We start from the raw sequence: 25,148 nt of genomic DNA, 5'->3' as shown, positions 1-25,148 counted from the left end.
TCCTATTCAGATGATTTCTCTCTTCACCAATTCTTTTCCTGCTGCCCTCCCCTAGGTGATATCCCAATTGTTCCACTAAATTTCATAGTGTTATCCTTGGAGGGGCCTTTCAACAGGGAGACCGTGGAAGGATGTGTCCGAGAGACGCTGCTGTCTTTCTCGCGGTCCATCGCCACCAAGCAGACGGTCGAGTTCACCTTCAAAGGGATCGGTGTGCTGGTGATCCGGGACAACAGGGTGAAAATGAAGTTTTACAAAGACTTCCTTCGCGCCATGGATGGGAGTGGGAATCTCCTGAAGGCGCTTACAAACGTACGTTGGTCATCGTTTCCTTCTGGGCCTGGACGTTGTTCCGGTCTGATATTTCACCTGTCATAATAATAAATAATTATTACATTTGAGGCAGTTTCATTGTTTAGAGTGTGGTGCTGATAGTGCAAGGGGGTTGCAGGTGGTGCTGTGGTCTAAACCACCGAGCCTCTTGGGCTTGCTGATCGGAAGGTCGGCGGTTCGAAACCCCACAACGGAGTGAGCTCCCATTGCTCTGCCCCAGCTCCTGCCAACCTAGCAGTTCGAAAGCACACCAGTGCAAACAGATAAATAGGTACTGTTGCGCAGGAAGGTAAACGACATTTCCATGCACTCTTATTTCTGTCACGGTGTTCCGTTGTGCCAGAAGTGGTTTAGTCATGCCAGCCACATGACCCAGAAAGCTGTCTGTGAACAAACACCAGCTCCCTCAGTCCAAAAGTGAGATGAGCACTGCAACCCCATAGTCACCTTTGACTGGACTTAACCGTCCAGGGGTCCTTTACCTGCTGATAACGCCAAGGTTGCAGGTTCAATCCCTGTATGGGACAGCTGCATATTCCTGGACTAGATGATCCAGAGGGTCCCTTCCAACTCTGTTTCTATGACTCTTCTACGATTCGTATTGTTGATGCAACACTAAGTACATTAGTTGGATGTATATATAAGGTGTTTGTCCACAGACAGCTTTCCAGGTCATGTGGCCAGCATGACTTAAACTGCTTCAGGCGCAACGGGACACTGTGACGGAAACCAGAGCGCGCGGAAATGCCGTTTACCTTCCCGCCAGAACGGTACCTATTTATCTACTCGCACTGGTGTGCTTTCAAACTGCTAGGTTGGCAGGAGCTGGAACAGAGCAACAGGAGCTCACCCCGTTGTGGGGATTCGAACCACCAACCTTCTGATTGGCAAGCCCAAGAGGCTCAGTGGTTTAGACCACAGCGCCACCCGCTCCTCCTAAGAACATAAAGAGAGCCTGCTGGCTCAGGCAAATGGCCCATCCAGCAACCAGTTCTCACAGTGGCCAACTGGATGCCGCTGGGTAATCTGCAAGCAGGATTTGAGCACCAGAGCCCTCTTCCCTCCTGTGGTTTCCAGCAGCTGTGCTGCCTCCAACTGTGGAAGCACAGCCATCAGGGCTAGGAGGCTAGATAACCCTCCCTTCATGAATTTGTCTAATCCTCCTTGAAAGCTGTCCAATTTGGTGGCCTTCACCACCTTCTGTGGGATCAGGTTCCATAGTTTAAAGATGTGCTGCTCATGGTTCCTTCAAGACTGGATGACTGCAATGTGCTCTACGTGGGGCTTCCCTTCCAATTGATCCAGAAGCTACAGACAGGGCAGGATGCTGCAGCATAATTGCTAATAGAAACGAGGCCTTGCCAGCATAGGACACCTGTTCTTAGAGGTCTACACTGGTTGCCAATTTGCCACCAAGCCAAATTCAAGGTGTTGCTTTTAGTATACAAAGCCCTTAACAACTTGGGACCAGTTTCCTTGCAAGATCATCTTGCCCCAAATGTGCTCACCTGAGTGCTTTGATCTGCGGAACTGGCCCTTCTACAGGGACCACACAATACCTGTTCCACATTTGTAAGAAATTGATCTTTTAGTGTAGCAGCACCTAGACTTCAGAACTCCCTGCCTATTTTCCCGCACCCGCTAAAAACATTTTTGTTTAGACAAGGCTACCCAGATGAGCCAAATGTTGATGTGCCTTCAAACCTGTTTTTAGTTTTGCTGATTTAATTTTCAAAAAGGTTTTAAATAGTTGCTTTCTGCTCTTTTACCAACAATCGTATTGTTTTATTCTCTTTGTAATCCGCTTTGAGTTAACTTGTTTTTCTTTTACAGTCAAGCAGTGTCTAAAAATATATATATATGAACCACCACCCTTTTTTTGTTTTGTTATAGAGGCCAGGCACAGGGGACTCGGTGTTGTCAGCCAAAGAAACTGCTCTTCCACATTCATGCACCGGTAACGTGGTTTTGTTTCCAAGGTGGGTAGCCTCACCTGATCTGCACGTAGATTTCACCTGTCTCTCTCCTAAGGTGACTGCGAAACAGTTTTGATCTTTCTGAGATGGGATGGAAATTGCAAGTAGTTCAAAACACTGCTGCTGCCAGACCACTGGATGGTCTGGCTTCTGGGGAAGGGTGGCTGCAAGCCACAATGGCTGTTTTTATTCCTCTGAACTGCAGTTGAATAACTGTTGGGTGGGTAATGATCGCAAACCCCTCCGATTGTCTCGGGCTGTATCATTTTACTTTTCAATTAGATTAGATTTGACAAATGCCGAACAGATGCAGACATAGAATAGGAACTAAAACAAAATAAACCACAGGTACATGAATGCAAGGGAGGCAGTGACTAGAACTATTTATAACATAGGATGAATGGTTAAAACGGGACAATCGGTGCAGCCATAAAACTGCTAGCACATTTGCAAAGCTAAGCAGGGTCTGGTATGGTTTCAAACTGGATGGGGGTCTTGAGATTCCTGCATTGAAGGGGGTTGGACTAGATGACCGCTGGGGTCCCTTTCCACTCTACAATTCCATTATTCCAATCTGCGTCTTCCTTCTGTGTTACTAAGTTTCTCTCCCTGTCCACTACCCTAACCCTCTTACTTAGTTCCACATACATTGCTAAACTATTGGACCATCTAGCTCAATATTGTCTACTCTGGCTGGCAGCAGCTCTCCAGAGTCTCAGGTGAAGGCTCAGACCTGTTGCTTAAGATCCCTTTACCTCTGTCCTCATCAGCCTTAGCCCATCTCTTTGTATCAGGGATGCTTCCAGGTTTGACGTGGTCCTTGGGAAAGGGCCCTCTGGTGGGTGCCACCACCTTAAATTTCACCCAGAGGTGGTGGACTTTCCTTTCTTGGAGGCCTTTGAGCAGATCACCTGCTGGGGAGTCTTTCATTGCTGTTCCTGCTTTGCAGGGGTTTAGACTATAAGGTCTCTTGGGTCCCTTCCAGCTCTCGAAGTCCATGATAAATTCCCCACAATTCAACTTCCCCTTTTGGGTGTGTGGAAGAGGGCACCCAAAGCCATTTGTTTTGATTGATTTTCACCCTCTGTGCCCTCACAGCCACCGCAGGGTTGAGATGGGAACCATCCCTGAAGAAGGTGAGAAGGCCAGGAAGGAAAAGGAGCAGGCAGAGAAAGAAAACAGCAAAAAAGGTTGGGCAAGAGCTTTTTGCCTTCGCAAGCCATTTTATTTTCATATATTTCCTGATGTAAGGAAATATTTCCTGATATAAAGACTGATATGTCTTTATAGTGGCTGTCCTCCTGCAACATACCAGGACGTGTCCAAAATTGTCCTGGAAACAGGCTGTGTATCATATCACAGACATGACCTCAAGCAGAAATGGAAAAGCTCTAGAAATTTTGACATCTTGCGGGGCTGCGGGGAGAGGACGCCATTCTCTTCTATTTATTTATTTGTTCAGGAGTATTTATATCCTGCCTACTAACCAAAGTTTTTGAGGCAGCTTGCAAAAATATTTTACAGCAGTAGTCACTACAGAAGGGCAAAGATGTGTCTATGTCCCACTTCCTTCCCTTCTTGCCAGATGCTCCAACAAATGTCGGTCTGCAACCGAATCTCCTCCCTTGTTGATAGAGTAAATATTTCCCCCTTAGGTTTTTCCTCCTCCTTCAAATTTTATTTACCAGTAAGCAAGATAAACCAAAGAGCTTACAGAACTTGGTTGGTTTTTAAATGGGACATTTGTGGGGAAAGTAAAACTGCACACATTTGCTTGTCATATGTGTGTGAGTGTTTGCATTTTTCATCCATGGTTGAGTAGGGTTTTCACATTACAGTGGTACCTCAGGTTACATACGCTTCAGGTTACATACGCTTCAGGTTACAGACTCCGCTAACCCAGAAATAGTGCTTCAGGTTAAGAACTTTCCTTCAGGATGAGAACAGAAATCGTTCTCCGGGGGCACGGTGGCAGCGGGAGGCCCCATTAGCTAAAGTCGTGCTTCAGGTTAAGAACAGTTTCAGGTTAAGAACGGACCTCCGGAACGAATTAAGTACTTAACCTGAGGTACCACTGTATTGCAATAGAATGGTGCAGTCCCTTAATCTCTCTCCCCCTCCCCCAAAATGTGCACTTTTCCCAGCTAATTTTTCACAAGCTGCTTCCGTTCACTCTGTGGAATTCTTACGCAACCTTCTGCTTCTGTCCTCCCTGTAGAAAATCTCTCGCCCAAGCGCCTTCTGTCTCGCCAGCTCATTTCTCCAGCCAAAGTCTCAGGGATCTGTTTGACCGAAGAGTATGAGAAGAACTTGAAGCCCAAGCTGCCTCCGCAAAGGTAAGATCTTGATTCTGAAGGCAGCCAGGAGGTTTGTCTCTCTCTGGTCCTGTGAAGATAAGAAGCTTGCGTAGGATGGACTCCTACCACTTGTCAATCTAGCCCAGCGGCTTGCTCTGATTGGTTGCATCACTCTAGGGCCCTAGGCTTTAGAGAGCAACGCTTTGGGGAAAACAACTAGGACATGTTGGCCATATGGGTCCAGGTCATCAGTTCTTGCTCTTCCGCCTCTCCGCCTGTCTTCTTCTTTGGCGATCACTCGTAGCCGAGTAAGATTGTCTTCCATGAACACAGCTTTAACAGTGCGTCCGTAGGTGACTGTGGGGGCCAATTCTGGAGCCACACGTCCTTCCACAGTGGGGACATAGGTTTCCAGGCGGGAGTTGATCACAGTGAGGGTTTGCCAAGCATGCCTTCCTCTTAGCACATTTCTCCCTTTTGTCCTGAGTTTGAGCATCTTCAAAGCCCCTGACACCTTTGGTAACGGCTGTTCTCCATTTGGAGCGCTCGCAGGCCAGTCTTTCCCAGTTGTTGGTGTTTATACCACATTTTTAAAGATTTGCCTTGAGAGAGTCTTTGAACCTCTTTTGTTGACCACCAGCATTACGCTTACCATTGTTAAGTTTGGAAAAGAGGACAGTGGTACCTCGGAGAACAGACACTTCAGGTTACAGACTCTGCTAACCCAGAAATAGTACCTTGGGTTAAGAACTTTACTTCAGGATGAGAACAGAAATCGTGTGGTGGCAGTGGGAGGCCCCATTAGCTAAAGTGGTACCTCAGGTTAAGAATAGTTTCAGGTTAAGGAGTAGGTCCAACGAAGTTGATGCTGAAGAACACTGGTGATCTTTGCTTCTTCCAGTACACTGGCATTAGTTCGCCTGTCTTCCCAAGTGTTGTGTAAATTTTTTCGGAAACACCATTGATGGAATCCCTGCCTGTATCACAACTGCCACAGCTGTGTGACCTCCAGATGTTGTTGAACTACAACTGCATCTCCAAGGACCCATGGCCATCCTGGCTGGCACTGATGGGAGTTGTAGCCAAAAATACCTGGAGAACAACAGGTGGGGAAAGACTGCTCTAAGATTTAAACATTCAGGGTGGCCTGTAAATGCTTTCATCCATCTTATTCCCACGCTGAGTCGTGTGGCTGGAATTGTCCCATCTCATTTCCCTGTGCACTTTAAATATGAGAATCTTCAGGGTCAAGAGGTGTTTGTTTGGTTTTCTGTCTGAGATAGTGGCCCAGTTCAAACGGACAGTGTGGTCAAATGTTTTGCCCTTGCCCTCTCCCTAACCCTGCCATGCACAAATACAGTGGTACCTTGGGTTAAGTACTTAATTTGTTCCGAAGGTCCGTACTTAACCCGAAACTGTTCTTAACCTGAAGCACCACTTTAGCTAATGGGGCCTCCTGCTGCTACCGCACCGCCGGAGCATGATTTCTGTTCTGATCCTGAAGCAAAGTTCTTAACCTGAAGCACTATTTCTGGGTTAGCGGAGTCTGTAACCTGAAGTATATGTAACCTGAGGTACCACCGTATGCACATTGCAATACTTTTTAAAAGAAGAATGGCAATGGAGTCTGTGGGATCTCTAGCAATTTTAATATCGAATTGAGTCAGAACGTTGGCTCAAAGCAATCTGCGCCCAGAACCGGGATTTGGTGGCAAAGTTTGAACTTGAATGGGTTCTTAAACCCTGCAACGCCCACTGGTTCTCCCCTGCAAATCCGCCCCATTTATATTGCTGGGCCCATTTCTGATTCAGCAACTTGGTTGCTTTTTGTTTAAGCTACCAGGGTTTCCTTTGCAGGAGGGAATTGAGAGATGCAGAAAGGGTTAAACAGCTGCCTCCCACCCAGTGATTTCAGCCTACAAGTGCTTCTCTCCCCCCCCCCCCCATCAGTCTCCAAAATACAGAAATGCAGGGCTGGAGCCCCATTTGCACTCCTATCTAATTTGGCCCGCAGGGGGCCGAAATATTGGGAAATATTAGAGAGAGATGGAGACAATTGGAGATTGCAGAGTTTGGAGAAACTAAAAGACAAAGTGCGAGATTGGCTACATTACGCTCAGATTAAAGAGGTTTTTAAATTGGATAAAAAGTTAGGATTCCAGGTGGAAAAATCGAAACTGGAAACAGAACTGTTAGAACCTAAGACTAAGGTACTCTCAAGAATGTATAACTTGTTGCTGAGGTGGAATACACAGGATGAAACGGTTAAATCAGCTATGATAAAGTGGCCACAGGACATTGGCTATAATATTATGTTTGCTGACTGGGAAAAGTTATGGACCACCGGTATGAAGTTTACGGCATGTAATGCCTTAAAAGAAAATATGATGAAAATGATATATAGGTGGTACATGACCCCAGTCAAGCTAGCAAAAATATACCACTTGTCAGACAATAAGTGTTGGAAATGTAAGGAAGCTGAAGGAACGTTCTTTCACCTCTGGTGGACTTGCCCCAGGGTTAAGGCCTTCTGGGAAATGATATATAATGAGCTGAAAAAGGTATTTAAGTATACCTTCCCTAAGAAAGCAGAGGCCTTCCTTTTGGGGATTGTTGGCCAGAGGGTGTTAAAGAATGATAGAACATTTTTTATGTATGCAACAACAGCAGCAAGGATACTCGTCGCTAAATATTGGAAAACTCAAGATTTGCCCACACTGGAAGAATGGCAGATGCAACTGATGGACTACATGGAGTTAGCAGAAATGACTGGCAGAATTCGAGACCTGGGAGAGGAAGCAGTGGAAGAGGATTGGAAGAAATTCAAGGACTATTTACAAAAGCACTGTAAATTGTATGAGAGTTAAGAAGGATGAGAGATTTGAAAACAACTGGGCACCAAAAAATTTGGTGAAAAGATTGCGAGAATGAGTGAATTTTATGAGAAAAATAGATTTTGAATAAATATCATGGTAAGATTAGAGATTTAAGATCTAGATAAAATTATTCAAAGTTAGGGACAAAATAGGGACGCAGGTGGCGCTGTGGGTTAAAGCCTCAGCGCCTAGGACTTGCCGATCGAAAGGTCGGCAGTTCGAATCCCTGCAGCGGGGTGCGCTCCCGCTGCTCGGTCCCAGCGCCTGCCAACCTAGCAGTTCGAAAGCACCCTCGGGTGCAAGTAGATAAATAGGGACCGCTTACCAGCGGGAAGGTAAACGGCGTTTCCGTGCGCGGCTCTGGCTCGCCAGATGCAGCTTTGTCACGCTGGCCACGTGACCCGGAAGTGTCTTCGGACAGCGCTGGCCCCTGGCCTCTTAAGTGAGATGGGCGCACAACCCCAGAGTCTGACAAGACTGGCCCATACGGGCAGGGGTACCTTTACCTTTACCTTTTAGGGACAAAATATTGGAAAAGTGTACAATAAGAATGGAAACAAGGTGATAATTTGCTGGTTAAGGTTCTATAAATTTGGAAAGTAGGAGTGAGAGACGTGAGGGAGTCCAATAATGAAGAGAAGGAACATTGTTTGTACTCTGTTATGTTTTTTTCCCCTTTTTTTTCTTTTTTCCTTTCTTTCTATTGTAATAAAAAATCTTCAATAATTTTTTTTTAAAAAAATAAATAATAATTTGGCCCGCAGGGATTCAGTCTAGTGCTATTGTGGATTCAGACAAGGAGTTTGCTTCTTCACGAAGTCACAAAAACCTTCCTTATTGTGCAAGATGTTCTTTGGGGTGCAGGTCACCCTCTCAACCTAAAGAGTCTGCTTTGGTTTTCTCCTGACCATTGCTCTTCCCTCCCCATATACTCTCTGCAGCAGCTATTGTGCAGCTGAACAACAAAGTATAATTGAAGAGACTCAGGATCCTCTTTCTCGATCGGGGGCAAATTCTATCCTTCCTCTTGATGACAAGACACTGTTTGGTTTCAACAAGGTCAAAGTCCTCGGCGCTGAAAGGCTTTTTAAATGTTTTAAGGGCTCGTCTGAGGCGTTGTGTGAGAGGCCAACAGTTGCTCTCCGAAGCCACTGAAAAATGGATTTGCCAGCAATTAAAGATGTAGGAGAACTTTTGTCCTTAACTGGAAGAGATCCTTTGTTCAGGGCTGAGGGAAATTGGAGGAGATAAACCAGAGACCTCTTCCATTATTTGTGGGTTAACATGGAGGCATCTTCTTTGCAAGGGAAGCTGATTATAACGTTGCACACAACAGACGGCACCAAAGATGAGGAGGCTGATAGAATTTCAACTTGCCTTCTTTGCATTCTGTTTATTTAGATAATGGCATTCAGCACGCCTGCTGCTTTGATCCTACCCTTCTCTTCAGGGGAAGGAGGTCTCAGGTATAGACTGCCCTTAAACGGACTGGGCAGTGCCAATGCTGGTGGTTCTGTTAGGATTCTTGCTCCATGTTTGCAGTCATGGGATTGTTGTCTATCACATGACAGTGTGTGTTTTCATTCCACAGTGTGGGAAATGACGGAGACAGGATGTTTTGTGTTACTGTATTCCGGAAAGTGGGACTATTGTCCTTTGTTCTTTTTTTCTTTGCTGTCTGATGAGAAAGAGAAAGGAGCTAAGTCAGAATGCTCTGAGTGTATTGTATGTAAATAAAAGTAGATTAGCCAAAATGCTGTGCTACTCAGTTCTGTTATGCAAACTGTGAATACTCTGCAGGATCCCTAAGCGTGCTAATGCCTTTCGGCATAAATCACTGTTATGTTTGGGCTGGAGAAAGCTTTTGAAGTTCCCGAATGACCGACCAGGAGGGAGAGAACATGCCAGTCAGGCATGTTTCTCTGTCAGGGTCCTACACGAGTGTGTTGTTGTTGTTGTTGTTGTTGTTGTTGTTGTTGTTTAGTCGATTAGTCGTGTCCGACTCTTCGTGACCCCATGGACCAGAGCACGCCAGGCACTTCTGTCTTCCAGTGCCTCCTGCAGTTTGGTCAGACTCATGTTTGTAGCTTCGAGAACACTGTCCAACCATCTTGCCCTCTGTCGAGTGTAGGGAGCTTCAAAAGCTTTCTTCTGCCCGAACATCACAGCGACCGATGCCAACAGATATCGGCACACTTAGGGATCTGCAGAGTCTTCGCAGCTTGCGTAACAGACCTCAGCAACTCAGCATTTTGGCTAATCTACTTTATTTACATATAAATACACACGGAGCACTGCAACATGGCTCCCTCTCTCTCTAGCATCAGACAGCAAAGAGAAAGAACAAAGGACAATAGTTCCACTTAACACACAGTAACACAAACATCCTGTCTCCATCACTTCCCACTCTGTGGAGTCAAAACATACCACATCATGTGATAGACAACAATCCTATGACTGCAACCACAGAGCAGAAATTCTAACAGATCCCTCTAAGGATGGTGAGGGTAGTGGTGTTAGCGCGATGGAAGGCCAAATCCTTACTCAAGGCCCCAGAGTTTGCTAGGGATTGAGCGACATTCATGTTAAGTTTGTCCAACATCCGATCCCACTGTCAAGGCGGAAGTCGGGACAGACACTTTCGCCTTCTCCAGAGACACAGCCCCGTGTTCGGCATGCATAAAACGCCTGCTGGCCATGTTTTTGTGTTCTCCAGGCAAGGACCGACAACGCCCGCTCCCGAAGCCCCGAAGACAGAGCACGAAGCCAGCCCCGCCAAAATTCCTGCCTTCAGGCCCCGGACTCCATCCCCAATTTGTCAAGATCATGGTAGGGCAGGCCAGGTATAATACGTAGCTTTTCTTCCTTTTTCGTCTATATCTGTGCAGGGCCAAATAGGCATGGCCTTTGGTAGGGGACGGAAGTCGGCAGCCGGCAGCCCGTGACCCATATTTGGCCCATTGCTTACATATATATATGGAGGTCCACAGATTAGCCATGCCTGAAGTCTGAGGAGCCTGTGATGGACATTTCTTACATATGACACTTCTTTTGCCTTTATGGCAACGCTCTAGTCATTGCACCTACTTGGAAGGAGCCTTTTTACACAAGCAAGGAGCAGATCTGTGTTTGAATGCTGAACAGACAATAGCTTTTGCCTGTGCAAACACCACCAAGAATTTCTGAGCTGGAGCAAAATTTGTGCTTGTTTTTCCTAGATAGATTTGGGAGGGCGGGATTTCGGGGATGCAATCCTGTTTTGTCCTAGATCCTAATGTCTCTGGTGGTGCTTTGGTGGGGGCATGAGCGGTGGTGCGCACGCTTGCATACAAAGCATGCGCAAGGCAAAAGAACCCCCCTTGGCGCTTTTGTACCTACTGGGGAAGTGTGGATTTAGCAAAGTTGTGGCTGAGAAGTGTTCTAGCCCTGTATTTCCAAAACAGGGTTCACATTTTGTATACAACTGTGTGCATCTTTTGGCATCTCAAACACTAATGCATTTCTTGTGGCATGCACTTTTTGTGGCGCTTCCTTTTTGCTGCAAAAACGACTGGACTGGACCACTGCGATGTGTTAAACATGGGGTTGTCTTTGAAGACCTTTTGTGGCCCCTAGAAGTCTGCCCAGAAAGAAAATGCAGCTCTCAGGCTGTAAAGTTTTCCCTATAGCTGTTCCAGTGCTAGTAATAGCCCAACAACACTCCTCCACAACCCTGTATTTCATTATTTGGGCGGTTTACTGTGATGGAAATATAATAATTGAGCATTTGCAGCCTTCTAATGTTACCCTCAAATCTGCCACCAGAGACACCCAACTCTCCATAATGGACAATGTGCAGTCGTGCCAAGTCAAGTTTTATCTACTGAAAGCCACTAGCCTTTATAAATTTTCATTTTTGAAACTCTTTTTCTGCCTCCATTTCTGAGGAACTCAAGTCAGAGGGAAGTTTGGAGCTGATGTGCTATTACAATGTATTGGTGACTAACTTGTGTTGATTCTTTGGTACGCTGAGGCAAACAGAACAGCCTTAGGTTTTTAAAGCAGAGGTTTTCAACCTTTTTGGGTCCATGGCTCCCTTGACCAGTGATATTCTTTCTGCAGCACCCCTGTGGGGCTCAAGAGCCCAGTTATGTCACCCCTTGCCTGCAGAGTTGGCAGCCCCTCACCCCTTTTCAGACATCCTCGCTTTTGGAGTGTTCCCTCAGCCTCCTCTCCTCTCTCCTTGGGAGTCCTCCGGGCAGCCACAGCTGACACCTCTGATCTCCGAACTGCCCCCCACCTGCCCCAAAGAGAGGTGCCTCATCACACTGCCCTACAGGGGCCTGGGAAGCACCCCCTGGCCAGCCCCAGAGGCACCATTTGCCTGGAGAGCTTGTAGCCAGGGCTGCTGCTGCAACAAACAGTTGTGCAAGCCTTTGAGAGGCAGAGACACAAGAGGGCATCAGAGGAAGGGAGGGAAGGAAAGAGGGACAAAGGCCAGTGTTGCCCATAGCACCCCTGACCCTCATTCACTGACCCTCATTCAAGGCACCCCAGGGTGCCATGGCGCACTGGTTGAAAACCACAGGTTTAAGGATATTTAGCCCCTTCAGAGAATAGGTAAACGATCTTCCTGTTTTCATTTTTTAAAAGGACTCATAGTTAAAGCTGACCACAGTTTGCTGGTTTGATCAACACACTAAACTGCGGTTAATGGAAACCGGAAGCAAATGCTTCTAAACTACTCTTCCACAGCCACACTGGAGGAGGAAGAGGGGGGAAAGGAGAGAGTGAGAGCCCAAGGCTTGCTGCGGCTTATTCTCATCATGCCAAATTATGGTTTACTACTTCGTCTGAACACTGGAGTCGACAAGCTAAAAGCGGCAAAATCAAGCCTTCAAATCAATAATGTCTCTGTGGCTTGTACTATATGCATTCCCAGGAAATGTGCTACTTGTGCATGCAGCGTGCTCAGAGGAGCATCCCTTTGTACTTGGGTGAAGAGAAGAGGAAGAAAGAGAAGGAAGAAGACAGGATATTGGCACAGTATCAGGCCCTAAAGGATCACGAAGCCTTTCAGAGGCAGCTGGTAAGGCGGCACAAGAATAAAAACAACACCCTTTTCTTCTTCGTCTAATTTTAAAAAAGGGCAGATCTTTTGAACAAGAAAAGGGATGCTTCTACTGAGGATGGATTCACACATGCAGAAATGCCTGTATTAAGAGGAAATTGGGCATGAAAATGCAAAAATTAGTGACAGTATATGAAAATGCATTGTATTAGGGGGAATGGCTTGCAGAAATGTGCATATTTATCAAAACATCAAGCACACCTGTTTGCTGTAGGAGAAGACCCCTCTAAGATGCCGATGAATTTTCATGAAAATTAAAAGTTGACAGTTGTTGTGGAAATGTGGAGAAATGAATTAAACTTTGGGGAAAATGAGAAACCGGCAGATTTGTTTGTTCCTGGTCTCTGAATAAGGTAGACTCTTATGTTCACTGCTACCAGTGTGTAGAGGTTGCTTGTTCGAGAACATCTCCTGGGTTAAAGTCTCCGTGCAGGTGCAAAACTAATATATCTAGGGGAAGAATTAGACTGAGAGAGTAAAAGAAAGTGTTGCGTTGTGTTGCCTTTCTAGAGAACACACCCTTGTTTGTTGGGGCTTTCTCACACCTTTTTGTCATAGTTCCAGTTACAGATAGGTAGCCGTGTTGGTCTGCCATAGTCAAAACAAAAAAAATTCCTTCCAGTAGCACCTTAAAGACCAACTAAGTTAGTTCTTGGTATGAGCTTTCGTGTGCATGCACACTTCTTCAGATGCATGCACACGAAAGCTCATACCAAGAACTAACTTAGTTGGTCTTTAAGGTGCTACTGGAAGGAATTTTTTTTGTTTTGACCTTTTTGTCATGTTTGCTTGTAAGTCGCTTTGGGTCACCTTGAGGAAGAAAAAGTGACTAACAAATTAATAAATAAAAATAGCAATGAAGATAATAATAATAAAAATAATAATAATTATTATTTATACTCCGCCCATCTGACTGGGTCTCCCCAGCCACTCCGGGCAGCTTCCAACCAAATATCAAAAACAACACAGCATCAGACATTAAAAACTTCTCTAAACAGGGCCACCTTCAGATGTCTTCTAAACATCAGCTAGCTGTTTATTTCCTTGACATCTGTTGGGAGGGTATTCCACAGGGCAGGCGCCACTACCGAGAAGGCCCTCTGCCTGGTTCCCTGTAACCTCACGTCTCGCAGTGAGGGAACCGCCAGAAGGCCCTTGATGCTGGATCTCAGTGTCCAGGTTGGATGATGGGGGTGGAGACGCTCCTTCAGGTATACACCCTGTCGCCCTTCGCCTCAAATGCATCTATAAGGATGCTGAGAGGGAGAGATTGCATTGCACGTTTAAGGCAAAGCATTACTGTAAGCTGTCGGTTTCTCACCCCCTTTTATTCTGCCCTCCCCTTTTCACTTTGAATGCACCTCCGGCAAATCTCCTACACCACAGATGCGAGCGATGACAAATCGAGAAGAGAACCAGAGAATTGCGGCTTTTAACCTCGGGGTTGCCGAAGCCACCAGGAACCACAAGAACGATAAACCTTCGGACAGCTACGTGAGTTCATGCCCTCTGCGATAGCCCTGGCATCTCTGGTCAAAGCGGGTTCATCTTTTTCCACTCAAGACAGGGAGGTGCTCTGAAATAGCTCAGTACTTATTTATTTTCTCTGAATACCAGGGTAATACCAGGGCAGGGTGCGATAATATAAATGAAAACAATCCATGAAAACATTCGTAATACAGCAGTACCTTGGTTCTCAAACTTAATCCCTTTCCGGAAGTCTGTTCCAAAACCAAAGGGTTCCAAAACCAAGGTGCGCTTTCCCATAGAAAGTCATGCAAAACAGTTTAATCCATTCCAGACTTTTGAAAACAACCCCTAAAACAGCAATTTAACATGAATTTTACTATCTAACAAGACCATTGATCCGTAAAATGAAAGCAATAATCAATGTACTGTACTATAAAATGAATAAGACAGTATTGTAGATGATAAAAACAAACAAACCTTACCTGCACTGATGATAGTCATTGTTTGGATGGGGGGCTTTTATCCATTTCCACAGCCACACAATCAATCAATCAATCAATCAATCAGTCACTGAACTGGGTTCCACACAGTCACAAAAACAAATTAACCGAAAAAGCCTTAAAAACAAAAATACAAAAAATAGCAAAAACAGAAGCGCCAAACTTAATCCATTCCGGAAATCCATTTGACTTCTGAAATGTTCAAAAACCAAGCCGCAGCTTCTGATTGGTGCAGGTGCCCCAGAAACAATAGCCGACATCCGTATTAGACGTTCAACTTCCAAAAAACGTTTGAAAACTGGAACACTTACTTCCGGGTTTTTGGCATTTGAGAACCAAGGCGTTTGAGAACCAAGGTACCACTGTAGTGTTCAGAATCTGGCCAGTCCCTCAACCTTAGCAATAGCAGACGGTTTCCCACCTCCCACCCCCAACACCAGGACTGTACTCTGGGTTTGCCGCTAATGTCATTGATTTATTCATTACATCAATAGTCCAGCTTTCCTCCAAGGAGCTGAAGGTGGCACACTTGGCCCTTGCTCTCTTCACAACAACCTTCTGGCAAAGCCAGAAGATGGTGACTGTCTCAAAGCCACCCAGTGGTGCATCGTGGCGCACGGGGGATTTGAACCCCAGTCTCCCAGGTCCTGGTCTAACCTCTAACCGCTATACTGCACTGGTTCTCATCTCTTTGGGGGTTTTCAACAGGTGTGATTTTGTCACGGGGAAGAGACATTTCAGGCCATGGCTAGAGGCAAGAGCGTATGCTTTGCATGCAGGAGGGCCTGGGTTCAACCCAGGCATCTCCAGTGGGACTAGAGAGCTGCTGCCAGTCCATGTTGGCAGTGCTGAGCTACAATGACCTGATGGCCTGGCTCAGTCTAAGGCAGCTCCCCGTGTTTCTGTGGTGGTTGGGAATTCCCTCAATGCACAAGATTAGATGAGGTCTTCTCAACCGACGGGGGCCTCTTTCCTGAACAGAAATCGTACATCTTTGAGAAGAGGCCTACCAGTGCCACCATTCAGCAAAAGCAAGAGGTGTACGCACAACAGCTGGGGAAGCAAGTGGACGACAAGATGGCCAGAGAGTTGAAGCTGAGGCAGGATCAGGACCTCATTGACCGCCTGGAGCAAGTGCAGCTGGCAGAAGAGTAAGTCTTCTGGGACGAGTTGCCCCTGTAGGCCAGAGTTTCCCAAACTTGGGTCTCCAGGGACTCAGCTGTTGTTGTCATTTAGTCGCGTCCAACTCTTCGTGACCCCATGGACCAGAGCACGCCAGGCACTCCTGTCTTCCACTGCCTCCCAAAGTTTGGTCAAACTCATGCTGGTAGCTTCGAGAACACTGTCCAACCATCTCGTCCTCTGTCGTTCCCTTCTCCTTGTGCCCTCCATCTTTCCCAACATCAGGGTCTTTTCCAGGGAGTCTTCTCTTCTCATGTGGTGGCCAAAGTATTGGAGCCTCAGCTTCAGGATCTGTCCTTCCAGTGAGCACTCAGGGTTGATTTTCTTCAGAATGGAGAGGTTTGATCTTCTTGCAGTCCATGGGATTCTCAAGAGTCTCCTCCAGCACCAGAATTGAAAAGCATCAATTCTTCGGCGATCAGCCTTCTTTATGGTCCAGCTCTCACTTCCATACATCACTATTGGAAAAACCATAGCTTTAACTATACGGACCTTTGTCGGCAAGCTACACAGCTGCAAATGAAATGTTTCAAATGCGTTGTAAAGTGCAACATACAAATGTGACACTAGATGTCGATAGTGAGCTATGCGAAATTCAATGTGTTTTTCAAAACTTTTTTTTGAAAAAAGCATTTTCACAGCGTTTTGTAGATCCCACCCAGCTGTTTTTGGACTGCAGTTCCTATCATCCCTGACTGCTGGTCCTGCTAGCTGGTGATGATGTGAGTTGTAGTCCAAAAACAGCCGGAGACCCAAGAAAACATTCCTGTAGATGTTCCTTTCTCAAGGTGTTTTCCACTGCGAGGTGTGAAGCAGCCCGCCCCTACCTGGTGCCCTCCATATGTTGGCGGACTACAATGCCCATCATACCTGAGCATTGACTGCAGTAACAGGCTGCTGGGAGTTGTAGTCCGAAACCTCTGGAAGGTACTAGGTTGGTGAACTGCACTTGACATCAGATATTTTCATATCTTCTTTATGGGCTGCTTTAAGAGCTGCAGGGAGATATCAGGTATTTTCACATTTTACCAATAAAGGGCCAAAGGAATTGACTTCCTAAATAGAATTAGAAACAAAATTGTTTAAACATAATGTGCTGGCTAAAATAGAGATGTATAATCAAGTCAGTCAGAACTCTGATTGGCTTTCCAGGGCAAGACCACAATTTATTTCCTCTCCCTCCTTTCCAAAATTGCTGTTGGGTATAGTTCCTACTTTGCCAGACAAGCATAATTAGAGCACTTTTATGGGTGTCAGGACTGCCTCTAGGTCCCAGCTCACAGAGGACCAACGCCCGGTTGATGTAATGTACAAAAGTCTTTATTGAAGTTTAGTTTCCATTTCAAACCCCAGAGCGCGCAGCCCTACGTCTAGACTCTAGATCGGCGAAGTCCCCTCTGAGTCACTATCCCTTTCGCACCAGTTCAAGATCCTAGCCCGGCTCCACCTCCTGCGCTGTTCCTTCCTCCTCTGGGTCCTTCTGCCCCCTGGGGTTTCCTCCTTCCTAGACTCTTCTGATGCTGACCCCCCTGAGTCTTGCCCTTCCTTCCGGTGGGCTTTAGGACCTGGCTCCCTATCCGGGCTCCCTGCTGTGCCGCTCGCCTGTACATTTGAACTTGGCGCGCGCGCCCAGCCGGTAACCTTCCTCCTGACCGTTTCCCCGCTCTCCGATGTGGGCATGGTCACACCTGACTCATCTCCTCTCGCTGGTGGTGAGAACACTGGTCCCGATTCCTGGGACTCCCCCTCCCTACTGCGCTCTGGTGGGGAAGCTGGTCCTGATTTCCAACTGCTGCTCAGGGAGTCCCCGCTGGCCCCTTCCTCCTGGGGTTTTCCCCCTGGAGCCCCCCTTGCCCTGGCCATCGGCGCTCCCTTCTGTGAATCTTCCGATTCGCTGGAGAGGCTCGTGGAATGACTCTGGCCACTGTCACTGCCTCCACCCCACTCGGATTCCTCCTCCTCACTCTCCATTTGCTCCCCCTCCTGTGTCTCTGCTCCTGAACCCCTGACAATGGGCATATAATTAAACTAAAGATTTTAATAAACGAAGAAGAGAAGACTGTATCAGGTGTCAGGAGTGGGATTATTCAACTGCCTATTTGTCAGAACAGCACCTCTGTGCACTTCAGGTAAAGAGAGAGGCTTAGGGCTCTGGACCCTGAACAAATATAAGATTTTTATTTTTAAAAAATTAATAAATTGAAAATTGTCAACCCTGTTGTAAAGTGGCCTGAAATAATTCCTACATTGTCAACCACTGGGCAGGAGTTAATCCTGTACAGTAATCTAGAACTGTGTGTGAAAAAATAACAGAAATAACAATACACTGAGTCTAATCGGAAGTCAAATGTGTTTATTTTCTTCTTTTAATTATTTCTTTATTTTTCATTTTTCTTTTCCTCTCTTCTTTTCTCACCTTCTTTTGGTCTTTTTCTTTTTGATTTGCTAAGAGAGAGATAAAGAGATATAAGTTAAATATGAAAATTTGCATAAATTGATGTTTTGTAATTTGTCAACTATTTTTAAAGATGACCAGTTGTAATGAACTGAAATATTAGTTATTGTGGTTTTTTTTTATTGTTGAATCTCAATCTCAAATAAAAGTTATTTTAAGCTTTTTTAAGAAAGGAGTAAATCCTACTGAAATTTGGTTGGCCAAATGCTACACATGTTCCTCTTTCTCTTTCTAGGTTAGCTGCCCAAAGAACAAAATACTTGAAGGACAAAATGGAAGAAACAAAGTGCTATAAGAGAGCACTGGACACGCAGGTAAAAATGAGGGCTGCCAGTTAACAGCGCAGCCCCCCAGGTGTGTTTATTCAGAAGGGAATCTTGTTAAGTTCAGTGGGGCTTCCTCCAAGATAAGTGGATATGGTGCTGCAGTCCCATTGAATGAACCGAAGCCCTATTATTATTATTATTATTATTATTATTATTATTATTATTATAATATCAGGGTGAATTTTAGGCTGTGGAGCTACATAGAGGAGCTGACTGATTGCCTCCTTTCAAAAAAGCATTATGAAAAAGAAGCTTGGCTTCTCTAATCTCAAGGTTGTGGGTTCGAGCCCCATGTTGGGCAAAAAAGATTCCTGCATTGCAGGGGGTTGGACTAGATGACCCTCAGGGTCCCTTCCACCTCTATGATTCTATGATTTCCACCTGCGATACCCAGAAACTGGAAATCAGAAGTATACAGACACTGATAGGAGAGATTGAACTATAGCCATCATGGCTACTAGCTATTGATAGCCTTATCCTCCACAAATTTGTCTAATCTTCTTTTAAAGCCGTCTTGTAAATCTGCTCTGTAGGGTTGGGACTTTATATACATTATTTACACAATGGGCCCCACGTGATTGGCTAGTTCCGGGATTCACCTGTAGGCCAATCAGGCTGCGGATTCACTTCCACCTGGAGTTGGATTGGGTGTGCTCCTGCGGACCAATCAGACTGCTGCATTCTGGATCCCATTGTTCTAGGACCAATCAGACTGCTGCATTCTGAATCCTATTGTTCTAGGACCAATCAGACTGCTGCAATTTGGATCCTATTCAACTCAGTACATAACACCAAACATCCCACACTCTCTCAACCGTTCCTCATAAGGCTTGGTTTGCCTTATCCACACGTTCTGTCTTCACACGTGGTATAGATCGCAGTGTACGTGGCTCCGTAGTTCCCCTAGACCTGTTTCCGCTTCCTTATGAAAGAAGCAGGCGTAAGCAGGCTCATTTTTCGCCCTCCTGAATTTGGACCCAGATAAAGATGAGGCCAGCTCCATTGCCGCAGTACGAGCCTGATTCGGCCGGGGTCATCTTTGGGAAGAACGACATGAATAACGAAAGAATGGGAGAAGAAAAGAAGCGCTGCCAGGAATATTCCAAATGCCAGCTGCAGGCGGCAGCGGAACGCAAGCGGGCAGCCATCCTCAGAGAGCTGATCGATCAGCGGAGAGCAGCAGCGATGCTTCAGAGAGCGAAGGAACAGTAAGAACACAAAATGGTTGTGCTACGGTTTTTCCAGTAGATATGCAGAACCGGGCCAGTCTTACTGTTGTAATGATTATCCAGAGCATTTTTATCCTGCCCCAAAAAGCCTCCCAGGAATCAGTAATAAGAAAGTCTCTGCCCTCGGGCTTACAGTCTCAAAGACACGACACAAAAGGAAATGGGTTGGGAAGAAATAATGGAAACTCAGGCATTATTTCTTAGCTGCAAAGTTCTTGTAATTAGGCAGTGGGAGGGTGAATATTATCATCATCATTTTTTGTTCCCCAAGTAATGTCCTTGTGGAATTTTCTGCACTGGGTGCCGCAATAACTTGACTAGCCTTGGGTATCATGCACTTTGCTTGGGGATGGGGGAGGAATCCTGCAAACTCAGATTCCTAATTGTACTTGCCTTATTTGATTTGGGTGGACTGGATCAGGTCTCGAGATCACTGCCAGATCTACATTCCTTTACAATGCCGCCCAGTCTTGCTCATTCCAGTCTTGCTCCTCAGCTTAATCTTCCTGAGGACGATGGAAGCTGCAGTCCAACAATATCTGGGGACCCATAGCTGAAGAACAATGGTCTAGGTCTAGATAATATTGAGGTAGATGGACCAATGAGCTGATTAGGTGTAAAGCAAGTTTCCTACACGGTGCCAGATTTACGTATAAGCTAAACAAGCTATAGCTTAGGCCCCCACTCTCTTGGGGCCCCCAATTTTTTAAAAAAACAAAACAAAACTGGATGTACATTTCCAAAATATAAGATAAAATACAAATAGAATAAAACCTACATACAGCAACAGTGTTTGGTGTTGTGTAGGCTCCTATGATGTAAGTAATGGGCCCCGCCTGCTAGCCTGCTCCCTAAAATATCACTGGTTTGCTCATTTCTATATATAGGGTGTGGGACACAGGTGGCGCTGTGCTTACATTACTTACATCATGGTTGTGCTTGGGCTTGCTGATTGAAAGCTCGGCGGTTCGAATCCCCATGACAGGATGAGCTCCCGTTGTTCAGTCCCAGCTCCTGCCAACCAAGCAGTTCAAAAACACGCAGTGCAAGTAGATAAATAGGTACCGCTCCGGCAGGAAGGTAAACGGCGTTTCTGTGCGCTGCTCTGGTTCGCCAGAAGCGGCTTAGTCATGCTGGCCACATGACCTGGAAAAACTGTCTGCGGAAGCGGACAAATGCCAGCTCCGTCAGCCCTGTAAAGCGAGATGAGCGCCGCAACCCCAGAGTCGTTCACGACTGGACTTAATTGTCAGAGGTCCCTTTAGGTAAAGGTAAAGGTACCCCTGCCCGTGTGGGCCAGTCTTGACAGACTCTGGGGTTGTGCGCCCATCTCACTCAAGAGGCCAAGGGCCAGCGCTGTCCACAGACACTTCCGGGTCACGTGGCCAGCGTGACAAAGCTGCATCTGGCGAGCCAGAGCCGCACACGGAAACGATGTTTACCTTCCCGCTGGTAAGCGGTCCCTATTTATCTACTTGCACCCGGAGGTGCTTTCGAACTGCTAGGTTGGCAGGCGCTGGGACCGAGCAGCGGGAGCGCACCCCGCCGCAGGGATTCGAACAGCCAACCTTTCGATCGGCAAGTCCTAGGCACTGAGGCTTTAACCCACAGCGCCACCTGCGTCCCCAGAGGTCCCTTTACCTTTACCTATATATAGGGTGCCTACATTCTGCATGGACTGGTTGCATGGAAACATGTGGTAATGGCTTTAGATACCCATTAGGTCCATAAATTAAAGGTAAAGGGACCCCTGACCATTAGGTCCAGTCGTGACCGACTCTGGGGTTGCAGCGCTCGCTTTATTGGCCGAGTGAGCCAGCGTACAGCTTCCGGCTCATGTGGCCAGCATGGCTAAGCCACTTCTGGCGAACCAAAGCAGCTCAGGCAAACGCCATTTACCTTCCCGCCAGAGTGGTACCTATTTATCTACTTGTACATTGACATGCTATCAAACTGCTAGGTTGGCAGGAGCAGGGACCGAGCAACGGGAGCTCACCCCATCGCGGGGATCTGAACCGCCGACCTTCCGATCGGCAAGTTCTAGGCTCTGTGGTTTAACCCACAACGCCACCCGCGTACCTGCACCACCCACGTCCATAAATTACGATATAGCATATATTCAACACAAAAAACAGTGACAATTGGTTGTTGACAAAGGACAGCTGGACATATAATCATTACCTTCAGTAGCTTAGGGCCTCATCAAACCTAAATCCGGCCCTACCTACACCCCTAATGGTTTTTTGGAGGGGAAGCCTGTGTGTGCTCTTATTGCAACCCATTGCAAATGTGCATTGTTAGTTTTCCGGTTTTGCACTATTTATTCTAGTGGGGGGAACAGAGCAATGATCTGAAAGGAGCCAGGTTCTGACTCTCCCTCCCACCCCCAATGTTGCATTTTCTAGGTTGATGGCTGAAAAAGGAGAGAGGCTAGAGAAGATATTCCAGATGAACTTAGCCGTGCAGGAGGACTGGAAGAAGAGTGCTGGGATGAAGAGGCAGCGGGATTACGAAGAGCAGATCTTTAGACGGTAAAGTTCAGCTGACGGCCAAACTCGCCAGCCCCTTCCTTGCCTCTCTCTTGGCTGGGCCAGAGTGCTGCCGCTAAGCTGCCATCTGAATGGCAGTGGCGTCTTGGCACTCTGTGGGTGCAGAATGGGGGGTAGCTGAGTCCCACCATCTCCCTAGTGCTAGGTTCTCTCTTCCTGGCATTGGTCACCCTCCCAAAATAACCAGGCTCAGTTTCATCCAAGAAGAGACAGTCCTATTGCATCACGCAGGACTGGGAATCCTGGGTGATGACACAGCATCTCTCCCTGTCCCTGCCCATCAAAATTGCTTTCCATGGGGACAGGACAGTGGTGGCAGCCTAGGTGGAAGAATGTGTAGACATCACTGCTGTAACTGTTTGTGTGTCTTGGCCTGTTGTAAGAGAATGTGGAAGGATATCAGCTGTGATTAGACATGATTAGGCCCCAAGCAAAATTACTCCCCTTCACATTCATCTTTTCCAGTTGCAAATACAGTGGTATCTCAGGTTACAGACGCTTCAGGTTACAGACTCCGCTAACCCAGAAATAGTACCTTGGGTTAAGAACTTTGCTTGAGGATGAGAACAGAAATTGTGCTCCGGTGGTGCAGTGGCAGCAGGAGGCCCTATTAGCTAAAGTGGTGCTTCAGATTAAGAACAGTTTCAGGTTAAGAACAGACCTCCAGAATGAATTAAGTACTTAACCCGAGGTACCACTGTATACGTATCAAGTCCCAACGACTTTATTTCGGAGGGGAGATGATGTTCTAGAAAATGTCAGCTCTGTGTTTGAAATGGGGGTGTGCAACCTTCCTTTAAAGTCTCGTGACATCACTTGCAGCTGATAGTAGTAGTAGTAACAACAACAACAACAATTGGCGTTGCCCCAGCAACTCTGGGCAGCTTCCAACAGTTAAAAATACATTAAAAGGTTAAAAATATATTATAATTGTCTGTTGCCTTCCTGAAGCTTGTCGTGACCCATGTGATTTTTATTCACCACCTGTCAATGTGTCAGCAGCACATGATAATTCCCAGCTGATGGCATAACATCCCATTTTTACTTCCAGAAGGTCCACCCCAGCTCTTCTGTGGCAACTCAGAGTGGCTGGGGCAAAACTGATGATGATGATGATGATGATGATGATGATGATGATTATAATATCAATTGTGGCAATGTCCTGACACACTAAATGTGTCATCATGCATCAAATAAATAATAGCAACCATCAATTTTGCAAAATGGAAAGATCTTTGAAAGGGTGGGGTTTTTTTTAGCTTAAGATTGGAACAAGGAAACAATTGGCATAGCACTAACCAATTTGAAGTCACAAGCAACATATCCCTGACATTCCCAGAAGTTGGGGAAAAGTTGATGCCTTGATTGTGAGGATCCTCTGATGAAAACACATACATTAAAAATGTTGTTATTTATGTTCCAATGTGGTTCAGAAGACCCTTCAGAGTGGTGGTTTACAGTACGTAAAATGTGTGGCTAGCCTGTGGCACTCCAGATGTTGTTGCACTGCAGCTCCCATCATTCCTGACCATGTTGATGGGAATTGGGAGTCTACAGTTCAGCCGCCCTGGTGAAAAATCGTGACAGCATCATTGCTATTCTGAGCTGCCTTATACTGAGACAGGCGTTGGCTTGTTTAGCCTACGATGGTCTATGGCAGTGATGGCCAAGCTCCAGCTGTTTTGGGACTACAACTCCCATCATCCCTAGTGGTCAGGGATGAAGAAGAAGAAGAAGAAGAAGAGTTTGGATTTGATATCCCGCCTTTCACTCCCTTTAAGGAGTCTCAAAGCGGCTAACATTCTCCTTTCCCTTCCTCCCCCACAACAAACACTCTGTGAGGTGAGTGGGGCTGAGAGACTTCAAAGAAGTGTGACTGGCCCAAGGTCACCCAGCAGCTGCATGTGGAGGAGCGGAGACGCGAACCCGGTTCCCCAGGATTACGAGACTACCACTCTTAACCACTACACCACACTGGCTCTGTGGGAATTGTAGTCCCCAAACAGCTGGAGAGCCAAGTTTGGCCATCACTGGTCTATGCTGAATACCAACAGCTCTCAAGGAATATGATGAGAGGACAATTTCAAGGCTGAAATTGGCAAGTTGCAGGGTGGGAGGTCTCTGTGGGTGCCCCCATTGACAAGCCCCTTCTATAAACAGGAAACATTTCTGATGAGGTGCAGCAAGGTTTGAGGACAAGGGGCTGGCTGGCATATCCCGTTTGGGGAGCCTGTTGCTTTTGCTAAACTCTGTCCCCTTTCCATTGCAGAGCTGGCGACAAACTCCTGCTGCTTGACCAGTGCGCGAGGTATCGGCGCTGCTACCAGTGTAAGAGGCGCATGAGCAACTGTGGGGAAGCAAATGTTTTGGTGGACAGCAAATACATCCCTGGATCCCGGTTGGTAGTTTGAAGCAAGTTCGCTGCTTTGTTTCTTCCCTCGCCCTCTTTCATCTCGCAATTTTTTTTCATTATTTTTTTTTTTAAAAAAGAAAGAAATCCGATCGTGCTGATGTGCTTGATTTGATTCCCGCAGCTCTGTGCAATGCATTCTCCCTGTTTCTGCTGCTTTCTGGCTCAAGATTCTTGTTCCCCTAGCTTCTGTATGTTTTTATGGAGAATTATGTTGAATTAAAAAAGACATGGAAGTGGTCTCTGGTAATATCCTGCTTGCTTTGGTGCAGTGGCGTAGCGTGGGTTGTCAGCACCCGGGGCAAGGCAAGTAATTTGCGCCCCCTAACCCGTGGATTTGCGCCCCCTAACCCTAACCCCCAGATGTTGCGCCCGGTGCGGCCGGCCCCCCCCTGCACCCCCCACGCTACGCCACTGCTTTGGTGCCAAAGATTA

The 25,148-nt window shown here is 46.5% G+C and overlaps 1 protein-coding gene across 1 annotated transcript in view; it reads left to right on the top strand.

The window, feature by feature from the left end:
* CCDC81 (coiled-coil domain containing 81) overlaps nt 1-24,952 on the top strand; it is a 31,578-nt gene extending 6,626 nt beyond the window's left edge. Inside the window, exons 4-15 of the mRNA XM_083736710.1 lie at nt 56-312; nt 2,227-2,312; nt 3,408-3,499; nt 4,528-4,645; nt 10,199-10,325; nt 12,404-12,550; nt 13,979-14,086; nt 15,544-15,713; nt 18,435-18,513; nt 19,507-19,733; nt 22,160-22,285; nt 24,573-24,952. Coding sequence (XP_083592836.1) covers nt 56-312; nt 2,227-2,312; nt 3,408-3,499; nt 4,528-4,645; nt 10,199-10,325; nt 12,404-12,550; nt 13,979-14,086; nt 15,544-15,713; nt 18,435-18,513; nt 19,507-19,733; nt 22,160-22,285; nt 24,573-24,714 — 1,679 coding nt within the window. The 3' untranslated portion in view covers nt 24,715-24,952. The remainder of the gene's footprint in view (nt 1-55; nt 313-2,226; nt 2,313-3,407; nt 3,500-4,527; nt 4,646-10,198; nt 10,326-12,403; nt 12,551-13,978; nt 14,087-15,543; nt 15,714-18,434; nt 18,514-19,506; nt 19,734-22,159; nt 22,286-24,572) is intronic.
* Nucleotides 24,953-25,148: the final 196 nt, after the last annotated feature.

Source organism: Podarcis gaigeae (genome assembly GCF_964106915.1).
Source record: "Podarcis gaigeae genome assembly, chromosome: 4".
NCBI lineage: Eukaryota > Metazoa > Chordata > Lepidosauria > Squamata > Lacertidae > Podarcis > Podarcis gaigeae.
Note: the sequence above shows the minus strand (reverse complement) of the source record. Positions and strands in the feature narration are given on the sequence as shown.